This window comes from Oryctolagus cuniculus, chromosome 18, assembly GCF_964237555.1.
Source record: "Oryctolagus cuniculus chromosome 18, mOryCun1.1, whole genome shotgun sequence".
In the NCBI taxonomy this organism is placed as follows: Eukaryota; Metazoa; Chordata; class Mammalia; order Lagomorpha; family Leporidae; genus Oryctolagus; species Oryctolagus cuniculus.
The window spans coordinates 10,510,118-10,523,289 of NC_091449.1; the positions used below are offsets into that span (position 1 = coordinate 10,510,118).

Genomic DNA, 13,172 nt, shown 5'->3' on the forward strand with positions numbered 1-13,172 from the left:
ATTACAGACCAAAATGGACCCTAACGGATATCTACAGAACTTCTCACCCTACAGCTGCAGAATACACACTATTCTCTCCAGTACATGGAACTTTCTATAGGATAGACCACATGCTAGGCCATAAAGCAAGTCTCAGCAAATTCAAAAAAATCAAAATCAAACCATGCACCTTCTCTGACCACAATGGAATGAAGCTGGACATCAACAACTCAAGAATCTCTAGAGCATATGCAAAACACATGGAGACTGAACAACATGTTCCTGAATGAACAGTGGGTCACAGAAGAAATCAAAAGAGAACTTGAAAATCTACTGAGGAGGGGCTGGCGCCATGGCTCACTTGGTTAATCCTCCACCTCACTAGCACTATGTTCCTGAAGTTGTGTTTATGAAATGTATGAAGTCTGTATACCTTAAATAAAAGGTTTCTGGGTAAGGGGAAAAAAACACTGCATGCCACGACAGCGCGTGCCAGAGCAGAGTGGTCCCTAACCTGCCACCCCTGCAGCCCCGAGGGCAGGACTGCTCCCATACCATCTAACACCTGCCACTAGACAGCCTCAAGATGCAGGACACGGAGGGTCCCGGGTCCAACGGCAGCCAGACTGCTCAGCTCCTTCTCCAAGAGTGGACGTGTCACACCGAACAACTGATGTCACAGACTCCAGAAGGCGTCCTGGGACAGGAGTCACCTGCTGCGTGGTCACACTCTTACCTGTAGCTTCAATGTACTCAATGCATCTTTCAATAAAAATGGGGATCGGCTTCTCTGGAGTCACGACGGTTGTTAGGGGCACCCCAAAATAGTTGCTCTCCCAGGTTGCCTTCGTGATGGACGGTCGGGGTTTGGGCTTTGGTTTCTGTGCAGAAGAGAAAAGGAAGCACAAAAACAAAGTGAGTGCCAACACGGATCAGTAGGGCCCAGCAGGGGCCTGGACGTGTGGAAACTGCTGGCAAGATTTCACCAAGAGGGAGCCCCACTCACTCAACTCACTAATTTCATATTTTCTGGCCTCCCAATACTATGTAAGATGCCAGAAAGTGACCTTGGTCACACCTGGAGCGTGAGACTGCACTGTTAGAACAAAGATGTTTATAAGAAGCAGGCCATGTTTATATAATACAGTAACGACTGGATGACTCTCCACATCCTTTAGCACGGATACACTGGGATACATGGGAAACTTTCCAAATAGGCCACACGCGTAACAGACATTATAAAGACAGTTAAAATCATAAAAAAATAAAAAGGTGCAATGTAAAACTAATAACTTCCTCTTTCCAGAAAAACAGCCTGCCTCCTGCCAGGGTGGACAGCCCCAGTGAGCGCCCTCTTCCACACACTAGTGTGGGGTTAATTCCAAAGGGCTTCTGCCGAGGGAAAGGGCAAGGGCACTAATCAGAAAGGACAAATGAGACAACTCTGTCTTCTTTCCCCAAAGCCAGCACCCTCATGAAGCAGCAGTGACAGCGACAACACTGTGTGAGACCTCACTACACACCACACAAGCTCCAAATGTCCTTAAAAAAAAAAAAAAAAAAAAAAAAGTATTTACTTATTTGAGAGGCAGAGTTAGAGAAAGAAGAAGAGACAGAGAGAAAAGTCTTCCATCTGCTGGTTCACTCCCAAGATGGCAGCAGTGGTCGGAGCTGGGCTGATCCAAAGCCAGCAGCCAGGCGCTGTGCCCATATGGGATGCTGGCGCTGCAGGCGAAGATTTAGCCCACTACACCACAGCACCAGCCCCCGAAATGTCTTTTCTTTAAACCCCACAGCCCTCCATTTTGCCAAGGACAAAGTCTGACGTGCCTGAACGACACAATTAGTAAGTCAGAGTCTTCCACTCAGACTGAGAAGATCTGGCACCGTAGTGCAGCCCCATTCACACTATCAATATGGAGATATTCTGCTCCAAAATTATTCATTTTATCTTGATGTTTACCTGGGGAAAACCTGCTCTAAACGAATGATAAATTCCTCAAGCTAAAGAAATGCATTTGAAATTTGTATCTTTGGTTAATCTATCTACTAAAAAGAGAAGGCTAACAAACAGAACCATGGGGAGTAGACCAGGTGGTCCCCAGCAATTCCCACTTCCAACTGGTGAGACCAATTCAGAGGGCAGATGCAGCAGAAATGTACGGGTCTCATGACCCTAAGGTATTTGTGGATTTTTTTTAAACAAAATTCACTAAGGAGACAAAGAGCCAAGTCCTGAGTCAGCCACCTGTTCCTTGCCCTGCCCATCCTCCTGCCTCCTAGCGCCCTGTTACATGGGAGCAAATCGCTTCCTCTTCAGTCTGAGACTCTTTGGGGACCTCCTGTGCAAACCAATGCGTGTGTGTCGGGGGAACCTACAGACAGCCCACTTCGGTGCTGCTGGTTCCCAAAGCAGGGGCCAGGAGAGGCCAGTCTTCACAGAGCCCGCTCCCTCACTCAGTCTGCAGCACGCTGGAATGCGGGTGGCTTCTGGGGTCCCAGAGAAAAAGGAACCATGAACCCCAGGAAGCCTGCTCACTGCCATCTGCCCACTCTTGCTCGGCCCCATGAAGTCAGCCTTTCAGGTATGGCAGTGGCCACTGCCCACACAGACTGTGAGGCAAACGGGTCCTGATGAGTGACTTACAACACAGCTCTACGGGAGCTGATTTAACCAACCTAGGCCGTCTCTCTGGTATCTCCTCCTATTCAGCCTTGAGAGGTGGGTGTTGGGGTGCAGTGGGTTTAAGCAGCCACTTGGGACACCCACACCCCATGTTGGAAGTTCCTGGTTCAAATCCTGGCTAATCCATGCTTCCAATCCAGCTTCTTATTAATAAGACTGGGGAGGCACTGGCTGATGAGCCACGTACTTGGGCCCTTGCCACCCACATGGAAAACCCAGATGGAGTTCCTGGCTCCTGGCTTCAACCTGCCCCAACTCTGGCTGTTGTGGGCATTTGGGGAGTGAACAAGCGGATGGGGGACATTTCTGTCACTTTACTTTTTGAAAAAAGGAAGAAAAAAGAATTTAAACCTTTTTAAAACTTTGAGATCTGACAGATCTGCATTTGTATCTGGGCTGACTACGTCTGTGACTTGCCACCTCCAGGGCAGCTCCCTGCTCTCGGGTAGTCTGAGGGTTAAATGACAGCATGTGTGGGAAGACCATTTGTATTCAACAACATTTCCCATCAGTGTTTTTAACCAACCTACTCCTGTAGAATTTGCCTGTCAAAACTAACATAGTAGCCTGTTCTTGGGTAAAACTGAGACCTCCACACACACTGTCGTTAAGGACAAAGTGGAACTGCAGGAAGCTGCAGGACGTGCTCCCCTCAGCACATCTGTGACCTTGTCTAGGAAGACAGCTCTCAGCCTCGCGTTCCCGCGGCGTCTCTCGCAGAATGACACGAGGCAGTCTTCCTGGGGCCCAGGTCTTGGCTCGGCTCCTTTCCATGCATCACCTCACCCCAGAGGCCCAGCGGTGTGTAGGTGAGGACGTTAAGAGCCCCACTTTGCAGAGGAGGAAGCAGAGTCCTACGAGAGCAGGTCAGGTCTGTCTGATCGCGATCTTCGCCCTGCAGCACCACTACCTGGCCGCTTGAGTAATGAACGAAGCGCACCGAGGGTGACTGCTAAGGTGGAGAAGATCCGCCCTATGGAACACCAAGGAGCTCCCTGGAAAAAGCGAGAACGAGGCTCTCTACAGCTGCTTCCACAGAGCTGTGGGGAGCGCCTGCTCAGCCTGGCTCCAGAGGACAGGCTTACCTCTCACCTCAGGGCCCAGGTCTGCTTCAACCTTTGCAGTGACAGAGGCGGGAATGGGGAGGCAGCTGCGGCGTCAGCAACTCCCCCTACTGAATGACGTGGACGCAATGTCTCTCTTTTTAAGATTTAACAAATTCCAGTTTATAGAATGTGTGTGTGTGTGTGTGTGTGTGTGTGTTTAAGATTTATTTATTTATTTGAAAGGCAGAGTTACAGAGAGGCAGAGGTCTTCCATCTGCTGGTTCACTCCCCAGATGGCCGCAACGGCCAGAGCTGCGTGGATCTGAAGCCAGGAGCCAGGAGCCTCCTCCGGGTCTCCCACGCAAGTGCAGGGGTTCAAGGGCTTGGGCCATCATCTACTGCTTTCCCAGGCCACAGCAGAGAGCTGGATTGGAAGAGGAACAGCCAGGACTTGAACTGGCACCCATATGGTATGCCGGCACTGCAGGCAGTGGCTTTACCCGCTACGCCACAGCGCCGGCCCCTACAGAATGTTAAAATTCTGCTTTGAAACAGCTGAAGGCTCCCTAGGATGTCACAGAATTAGGCAGAGAATTCTTGCACAACTAATTCTAAACCTTCCTAGTAAGGAAATCAGAGTTTGCAGTGCATGCCAAGAGCTGCGCCAGACTGTTGATATAACTACCAATACTTCAGACCTCTGAAGGGCCACTGGGTACATTCCAGATGGAAATGCCATTCTCCTGAGTGGCTTGCCAGATGTCTCATGTCCCCGGTCAGACATGTGTCATTCATTAAGGAGTCACTGGGAGCACTCTCAGCAGCAGGTCCCTGGAGAGGAGAAAGTGACAATCCCCAACATCCATCTTCTTTTGGGGGCACTTAGCAAGCTGCCCTGAGAAACCTTCCAGGCAGAGGAAGCCACGCCCTGAGAACAAGGCACACTTCTGTACCTCTCAGTGCGGCGTCCAGCTGGGTGCTCCGGAGCCAGCGCTCTGCGCAATTAATCATGCAAACCCTCACAACCACCTGGGGCTATTAGCCCCAGTTCACATTTGAGAAAACAGAGGCTCAACGAAATTCACACCCATTCCAACAGAGTTGTATTCTACGAAGGCCAAAACATCGTGCTCTTTCCCTGACACCACTCTGATGAAACGCCTCAGCCACAGGCAAAGCCCTGGGCCAGCATGCACTGCCCCCCACCCTCGTCCTCTTAGACAGATGTGCATTGTTCTGTAGCTCAGGTTTCCTTAACACACGCCTGACTCTGGGGCGGGCGTCTGATGCAGTGCTGAAGATGCCGTTAGGGACACCTGTCCCCTGTGTCGGCGCGCCTAGACTCAAGACCTGGCTCTGCTTCTGATCCTAGTTTCCTGCTAACGCACACCCTGGGAGGCAACAAGTAAAGATTCAAATACTTGGGTCCCCGCTACCAAGTGGGGGACCTGGACTGAGTTCCCAGTTCCTGGCTTCAGCCTGGTCCAGCTCCAGATATTGTAGGCATTTGGGGGTGAACCAACAGATGGAAGATCTTTCTCTGACTGTAAAATAAATTTTAAACTTTTTTAAAAGATGAGACACAGTAGTGTTTTTTTTTTTTTTTTAATTTTTTGACAGGCAGAGTGGACAGTGAGAGAGAGACAGAGAGAAAGGTCTTCCTTTGCCGTTGGTTCACCTTCCAATGGCCGCCGCGTTGCGGCCGGCGCACCGCGCTGATCCGATGGCAGGAGCCAAGTGCTTCTCCTGGTCTCCCATGGGGTGTAGGGCCCAAGCACTTGGGCCATCCTCCACTGCACTCCCGGGCCACAGCAGAGAGCTGGCCTGGAAGAGGGGCAACCGGGACAGAATCCGGCACCCCGACCGGGACTAGAACCCGGTGTCCTGGCACCGCAAGGTGGAGGATTAGCCTAAAGAGCCGCAGCGCCGGCCAGAGACACAATAGTTTTTAAAAATGTCATGCTATAGTTGGCCAGTGCTGTGGCATAGCAGGTAAAGCTGCCACCTGTAGTGCCAGCACCCTATGTGGGTGCCGGTTTGAGACCTGGTTGCTCCACTTCTGATCCAGCTCTCTGCTATGGTCTGGGAAAGCAATAGAAGATGGCCCAAGTGCTTGGGCCCCTGCACCTGCGTGGGAGACCCGGAAGAAGCTCCTGGCTCCTGGCTGCGGATCGGTGCAGCTCCAGATGTTGCAGTCATTTGAGGAGTGAACCAAGGAATGGAAGATCCCCCTCCTCCGCCGCCACCTCTGCCTCTCTGTAACTCTGCCTTTCAAAAAAATAAAAATCTTTAAAAAAAAAAAAAACACCTCATAGAACAATGCAAACACTACACCCTAATGTAAACTATGACTTAAAAAAAAAATGTCTTGGGGCCAGTGCTGTGGCATAGCGGGTAAAGCCGCCTCCTGCAGTATCGACATCCCCTATGGGTGCCAGTTCAAGACCTGGCTGCTCCACTTCTGATCCAGCTCTCTGCTGTGGCCTGGGAAAGCAGTGGAGGATGGCCCAAGTCCTTGGGACCCTGCGCCCGCGCGGGATACCTGGAGGAAGCTTGTGGCTCCTGGCTTTGGATGGGCACAGCTCCGGCCGTTGTAGCTAATTGGGAAGTGAACCATCGGATGAAGACCTCTCTTTCTTTCTCTGCCTCTCCTCTCTCTGTGTAACTCTTTCAAATAAATAAATAAATAAATCTTAAAAAAAAAAAAAGAATGAGAGCGTTCCGAGCAGCGCCTCAGAGGGCCACACAGATCGTGTTTGACACACTCCGGGCTGACTGACTGGTAGGGTTCCTAGAAACGTCACGGATTCCACAAAGGACATTATTACAGTTTCCCCCTAAACTACTTTCTTGCACTACATGGTCAACGTTGACTGCCAATCAATCTCTCATATTTCCAACAGAGTTTCAACAAGGCCTTCCAATAAAGTGACTTGCTTCTGTTGCAGATGTAGTCCCAATTAACTGGTGTCCCCGTTTGGCTCTGAAAAAACACAAGCCCAAGTTTAAGAGAAAACTCGAAGGCAGATTTACTCTTGGCGGCAAGGGCTGTCATGAAAGGACAGGTACTCAGGCGTGGTCTCCTTCAGGCTGGCGGGGAGCATTGTGACCGAATCACTCACTACCTTGGGACATGTCCACTTAGAGATGAACAGGAAGGAGCATGGGATCTTGGTCTTCCCATCCCTCTTGAATGATGGGAAGAGAAGAAGGTGTGTCATCCCACCAGAGGCTCAAGGACAACAGAGCCACGGCTTCTTGATCCACACAGGCATAGAATCTGGCAAACCTGGGTCAAAACCTGCTGCCACCTCCGAAAACTCAGGGACACGCTTTTGTAACTCTCTTTACCTGAAATACAACTCCACTGAACCTGACTTCCAGTGCTGCGGGTCGGCTTTTACTTGCTTGCCTCATCGCAAACATCGGCTAAAGCTCCCTCGGAAGGCACGTCCCTTAGGAAGCACAGCTGATCCTGACGAGAGCTACAGAGCTTGAGTTCCTACAAAGGTGTCCGTATCACCAGGCTGTGCAGGAGAACATGCTGGCGCACGAAAGCATCAGAGCAATTCTCTGTTCTTTGAGAAACAGATCCAAGCTGCCCGTTATTAGCACTAGTATTTTTTTTTTTTTTTTGACAGGCAGAGTGGACAGTGAGAGAGAGAGAGACAGAGAGAAAGGTCTTCCTTTGCCGTTGGTTCACCCTCCAATGGCCGCCGCGGCCAGCGCGCTGCGGCCGGCACACCGCGCTGATCCGATGGCAGGAGCCAGGAGCCAGGTGCTTCTCCTGGTCTCCCATGGGGTGCAGGGCCCAAGCACCTGGGCCATCCTCCACTGCACTCCCTGGCCACAGCAGAGAGCTGGCCTGGAAGAGGGGCAACCGGGACAGAATCCGGCGCCCCAACCGGGACTAGAACCTGGTGTGCCGGCGCCGCTAGGCGGAGGATTAGCCTAGTGAGCCGCGGCGCCGGCCCAGCACTAGTATTTTTAATATTTATTTATTTACTTGAAAGTCAGAGTTTCACAGATAGAGAAGGAGAGGCAGAGAGAGAGAATCTTCCATCTGCTGGTTCACAACCCAGTTGGTTGCAACAGCTGGAGCTGCGCTGATTTGAAGCCAGGAGCTTCTTCTGGGTCTCCAACATGGATGCAGGGGCCCAAGCACTTGGGCCAACTTCCACTGCTATCCCAGGCCATAGCAGAGAGCTGGATTGGAAGAGGAGCCACCGGGACTTGAACCAACGCCTGCCCATATTGGATGCTGGCACTGTAGGCGACTGCTTTATCCACTATGCCACAGTGCTGGCCCCTATTATTATTTTTTAAAGAACAGGTGTGAGGTAAACTAGGGCAGACAGTTGAAGATAGTCTATTTTTATTCCCCAAACACACGAAGTTATTTGGGCTTAAAATACACTGAGACTCAGGGACAGCAGCCTCAGAGTTCCGGCTGCTATGTCAGTGTCCCTCCCCATGCCCGTTCTGTCCTCCACTCAGCTGGATTCTGAAGTCAGAAACAAACAGCACCACACCATCCTTGGAGGTCGCTTGCTAAAATGAACACGCCCACTAGACTGACGGAGGAGTCTAAACACGTGTCCCCGACTCCGATATGAGCATCCTTCTTGCAGACTAGACTCCAAACACCCACTGCAAGGGGAAGCAAGACCGGGGTTCAAAAAGCTCAGCTCCTCCTCTTGGCAGCTCTGCCACTTGGGCAAGGTGTCTGATCTCAGAACCTCAGTGACCCCACCTGTAAAACAAGACTGCCAAGAGGAATCGGTGAGAAAGCCTGGTTCTGTACCCAAGTGCACAAAGCACGTGCGGCTGTGCCGTCTGCAGCCTCCACTGCTCGCCCTGCTTCCCCCTCGCCCCACTCCTTGAAGGCCCAGGGCTGTCAGGGTCAGGTTCCGTGCGGTTTCCGGCAAGGCCTCCCCACCAAGCCTCTGTCTTCACTGACTTCAGCTGCCTCACCCTTCAAAATAACCTTTGCCTGATGTCCTTGGGATTAAACCTCCTGGTTAAAAAATATCTCAGTACCTTGAACCTACCAGCTGCTAATATTCAAAAATGCAAGCCCAGGTTAAACCCCCTATGCCAGAGACTGCAAACCAGAGGACTGAACTGCCGTACCTATGGCACCTCGCACAGCGCCAGGCACATACCAAACGCTCACTCAACGCCCGTGCGTTTTGCTTCCTTCCTCAAAGAAGGAATGAGCTTGTCCCTGCCACCGAAGTGTCCCCTTTAAAAGAAAACTGTTCCAGGAGTCAGAGCCACGGTCACGTCAGGCACCGCCCCGTTCTGAGGAGGACAGTATCCAGCTGGCCCGGAGGCTCCCGGGGCAGGGCAGCCTCCTCTGGAGCGCAGTCTTTCCTGGGCAGGTCACAAAGAGCCCATCTCTCAGCATTCAGTGTGTCTGTCAAAAGCTACATCTCTCCCAGGGGAGTGAGCAGCGCGATTCCCCAGCTGGTTTTTATTCACACCAGAAACTTCGACTCTGCCTTAGACCTCACAAAATAAGAGCTGTGTCCACACAAAGCCACAACAACCAGCCAATTCACTGAATCCAATGAAATAAGCCAATTCACTGGGGGGAGGAGGGGGACACAAACTGTCAAACTGGTTACTTGGTGCCTTACAGACCAAACAATGCGTGATTGAACTGGTTAGCTTTTCAATAGGTGGTCTTGTCATGTGCTAGCTCCAGTGAGTGAAAGATTTTCTTTATCATTCTGTTTTGTCTTTTTTTTTTTTTTTTTTTTAAACACAAAAGTAAGAGCACGTCACATGGAAGAGTAACAGGCAATAATATCTTCTCTTTAAACCCGTGGTCGAACGCGCCAGGTTCAGGAATCTGAGCGAGCCCCAGAGGCGCGTTTTGTGGAGCAAGGCTCCCAGGCCTGGTTTTAGCCGATCCCAATCTCGTCTTTGCAAACGCACGGCGCTGGGAGACAGAGACCATGTGCAACAACAACTCTTTGCAGACAAAGCAGCTATTCACGGACCCACTGAAGTGCAATCGGAGATTTTCAGTCTCATTCAGCTGAGTGCGGAAGGCTCCCCCTATGAGAGAGGGCGCTGAATGGTTCAGCTGGGCGAGGGCCCGACTGAGAGCCAGCGTTACAGTCTGCACTTTCATTAGGGGACATGAAAGCCAGTCCCTCACTCTGACTCCACTGTCCAGGAAAGAGCTCCTGAGAGAGCAGCCAAGGGCGCTGGGCGCGTTTTCTTCTTCGCATCAGTACCCAGAGCATAGCTTTTTTTTGTTAGGGCGGTTGCTAGGGCGAGTACTGAGAAAGGAGCTTAGTAACACACAGGGTTAAAGCTTCCACAAAAGCAGAGGGACAATGTTGGTCCCACAGCTCTGGCTAGACCACACTAGCTTTCTCCTTCCCCCGAATACAGTACGCATATTCTCACCTTCCAGTCTTTCCTCACCTCGCGCCAATTGTCTGGTTCCCTTCAAGGTCTGCTTACGTGATAACAGCAGCCAGGGCTGACCCAGCTTGCATTGTTCTTAGCTCACAACCCTGTGAGGAAGATGCCTGCTCCTCTTCTCAGAAAGTTCAAGGGCAGAGGAAGCAAATCCCCAGGGTCCGAGTGAGGAAGTGGGGAGCCCAGACCCAGCGGTAGGACCCTCCTTTCCCATGGCCTGAGGTCTGTCGCCACACTGCACACAAGCACTCCCTCCCCAGCAGGGACTCCGTGCACGGTCCTCCCTGGGCAGACAGCTGTCTTCAGCAGCGGTGCAGGTCTGACTGCCCCCACTAGCACTGAGGTCTGGGCAAGAAGGCTGCGGGCCGCTCCCCAGCGGTGCCTGGCAGAGTGCATTTTCTGTGACCAACTGAAACTGGAGTGCCTGGCCACGCCCCCTTCCAACACACACAGTTTTGCTTTGTCATGCCAATAAAAATCAAAGGCAAAATCCTCTTGCAGGGGCTGGCCTGGCATTCTCTGCCCTGGTGGTATCCTGCCTTTCCGGTAAAGCAAGTGCTGTCTGTGTTCTTAGTGGCAGCAGCGGCGTCGCTCCTGTCTGCCCTGGGACGACAGGGGAGCTACACGCTTCTCAACGCACCATCTTCACTCTTGCCAAAGGAAACTCCTACAGTGACTGCTGGCACACACCTGTGCCTGGGCCAGAGGTGTCATTTTTATTTGACTTCAAGGGGTGTGGCCTGCAGAACCAGAGCCAGAACAGAAGTGGCCCGTTCTCGCTCTCCGACCCGGCAGTCAGGCGAAGGGAGGTCCTGGGCCAGGACGCGCGCGTCCCAGCGTGAACACGCCACCTCACGGGCGCACGCTAACTGCCTGCGTTCTGCTGGTCTGCACTGCGGTGTGTGCTCTTTAAAGCATGGTTGTTTAGCAATGTGTTTTAAATGCAGCATTTTTAAGGAGTATGAAAAATGAAGCTACAAGTTAGAAAAAATTATAATTCAGTGTGCTATTTTTAAATTTTTTTTTTATTTGACAGGTAGAGTTATAGACAGTGAGAGAGAGACAGAGAGAAAGGTCTTCCTTCCGTTGGTTCACCCCCCAAATGGCCGCTACGGCCGGCGCTGCGCCAACCCAAAGCCAGGAGCCAGGCACTTCTTCCTGGTCTCCCATGCAGGTGCAGGTGCCCAAGCACTTGGGCCATCCTCTACCGCTTTCCCGGGCCACAGCAGAGAGCTGGACTGGAAGAGGAGCAACTGGGACTAGAACCCGGGGTCCATATGGGATGCTGGCGCCGCAGGCGGAGGATTAACCAAGTGAGTCATGGCGCCAGCCCCTCAGTGTGCTATTATGCCACCTTCCTAATTCCCTGGTGTGCAAACACCCCCACAAATCAGAGGGCTGTCTGTCAGCACTCAGATGCGCTGTTCCAGCAGCAGTCTTCACTGGGAGTGGAGGAGGAAGAAAAGAAATGCAAAATGTTCAAATGTTTGCATTCTAGTGTCATCACACAGGAGAGCTTTGGGAAAATATGGGGAGGCAGATCAGGTCACTCCTGGCTTCCTGAATAAGGACTGCTTTTGATGGGTTTGTGCACCTACCAAGCTTTGGAGAACAAAGCACTGGACAAAGGCAAAGGACAAAACTAGTGGGGGGGAATCAATTAGGAGAAGACCGCGTACGTCTCCACTGATGGTCGGAACAGAGAAGGTCAGGGACAGAGGCTACGGTGACGCTGCCCTGCCCACTGCGTGGGTGAGCACACCCTCGGGGACCACTCATGTCATGAGAGAACCCAAAGGGGATGCTCTGGACTTGCTCAGATACCAGGTGCTTCCATCTCCGTGCGCCACCAGACAACACAACTGTCAGCTCTCACAACAACCTGGACTCTCAGTCCTTCGGATTTGGTATGCCTGGCATATTTCTGGCCACCTTTCTTTCCAAAGGACCCTGCAGTACTTTCAGAAACGCTGCTTCATGGGAAGCAGCGGAGCTGAGATATGGAGAAATCATGATGCTGGCGGAGGCTCACTAGGGAACACAGTTCTGTGGTGTCTCACCAGGATGCCTTTCTCTGAAAACAAAGAATACTTCCCTCCCACTCTAAACAGGGCAAAAAAGAAAAACATTTGGGAAATACTTTTTCTATCTCAAAGCCTAAGCCCAAGAGGACAGGGCACCACTTACAGACACCTGCCCTGCAAACTACACACTACATCCTCTTTATTTTTTTTTAAAGATTTATTTATCTATCTGAAAGGCAGAGTGAGAGAGAGGGAAGGACAGAGGGAGAGGGAGAAGAAGAGAGAAGGGAGAGACAGGGAGAAGGAGATGAGAGATCAATCTTACATCTGCTGGTTCACTCAAATGGTCACAACAGCTAGGTCTGGGCCAAGCTCAAGCCAGGAGCTCCATTCTGGTCTTCCACATGGGTGGTATGGGCCTGAGCACGTGGGCCATCACCCACTGCCTTCCAAGCTCACTAGCAGGAAAGCTGCAGCGGAGATGGGGGCAGACAGGACACGAACCTGCACTCTGATATGGGATGCCAGTGCGAGACAGGTGGCTTGACCCACTTGCACCACAAAGCCAGCCCGTCATTCTATGCAAGATAAGAGATTGTGTTTGCTACTATTGTCTCCACATCTGAGAGTCCGCCCGATGCTTCTAATGCATAGTTACCGTTTCCTTTCCTTTTCCCTCCCTGCCCCAGTTGTTGTCTCCAGATGAAATCCAAGCCTCTCACTGACAGCAGCAGTGATTCATGTCAAGATGCAATCATGCAGCTGACGGCAATCCCATTTATAAATATGGGACAGATTTATAACTCTCAGCGGCAAGATTCCTCTCACTGATTTCTGTGTATAAATTATCATTTAGTCATTCAGTAACCTTTACAGACCAGCAAGGGAAAGGAACCTTGAACAGGGGGTGAAAGGCCTGCTTAGCAGGAAGAGACGAGGTGTGCCACTTTGGGTTCCAGTGTTTCAGTGAAGGAAAAGCAAGTGTGATGTCACTGACTT

General features: G+C 51.5%; 1 protein-coding gene across 1 annotated transcript in view; it reads right to left on the bottom strand.

The window, feature by feature from the left end:
* Positions 1-13,172, bottom strand: part of ARHGAP35 (Rho GTPase activating protein 35) — a 113,885-nt gene that overhangs the window by 45,939 nt on the left and 54,774 nt on the right. Inside the window, exon 3 of the mRNA XM_051837363.2 lies at positions 716-860. Within this exon, the coding sequence (XP_051693323.1) occupies positions 716-860 (145 nt within the window). The remainder of the gene's footprint in view (positions 1-715; positions 861-13,172) is intronic.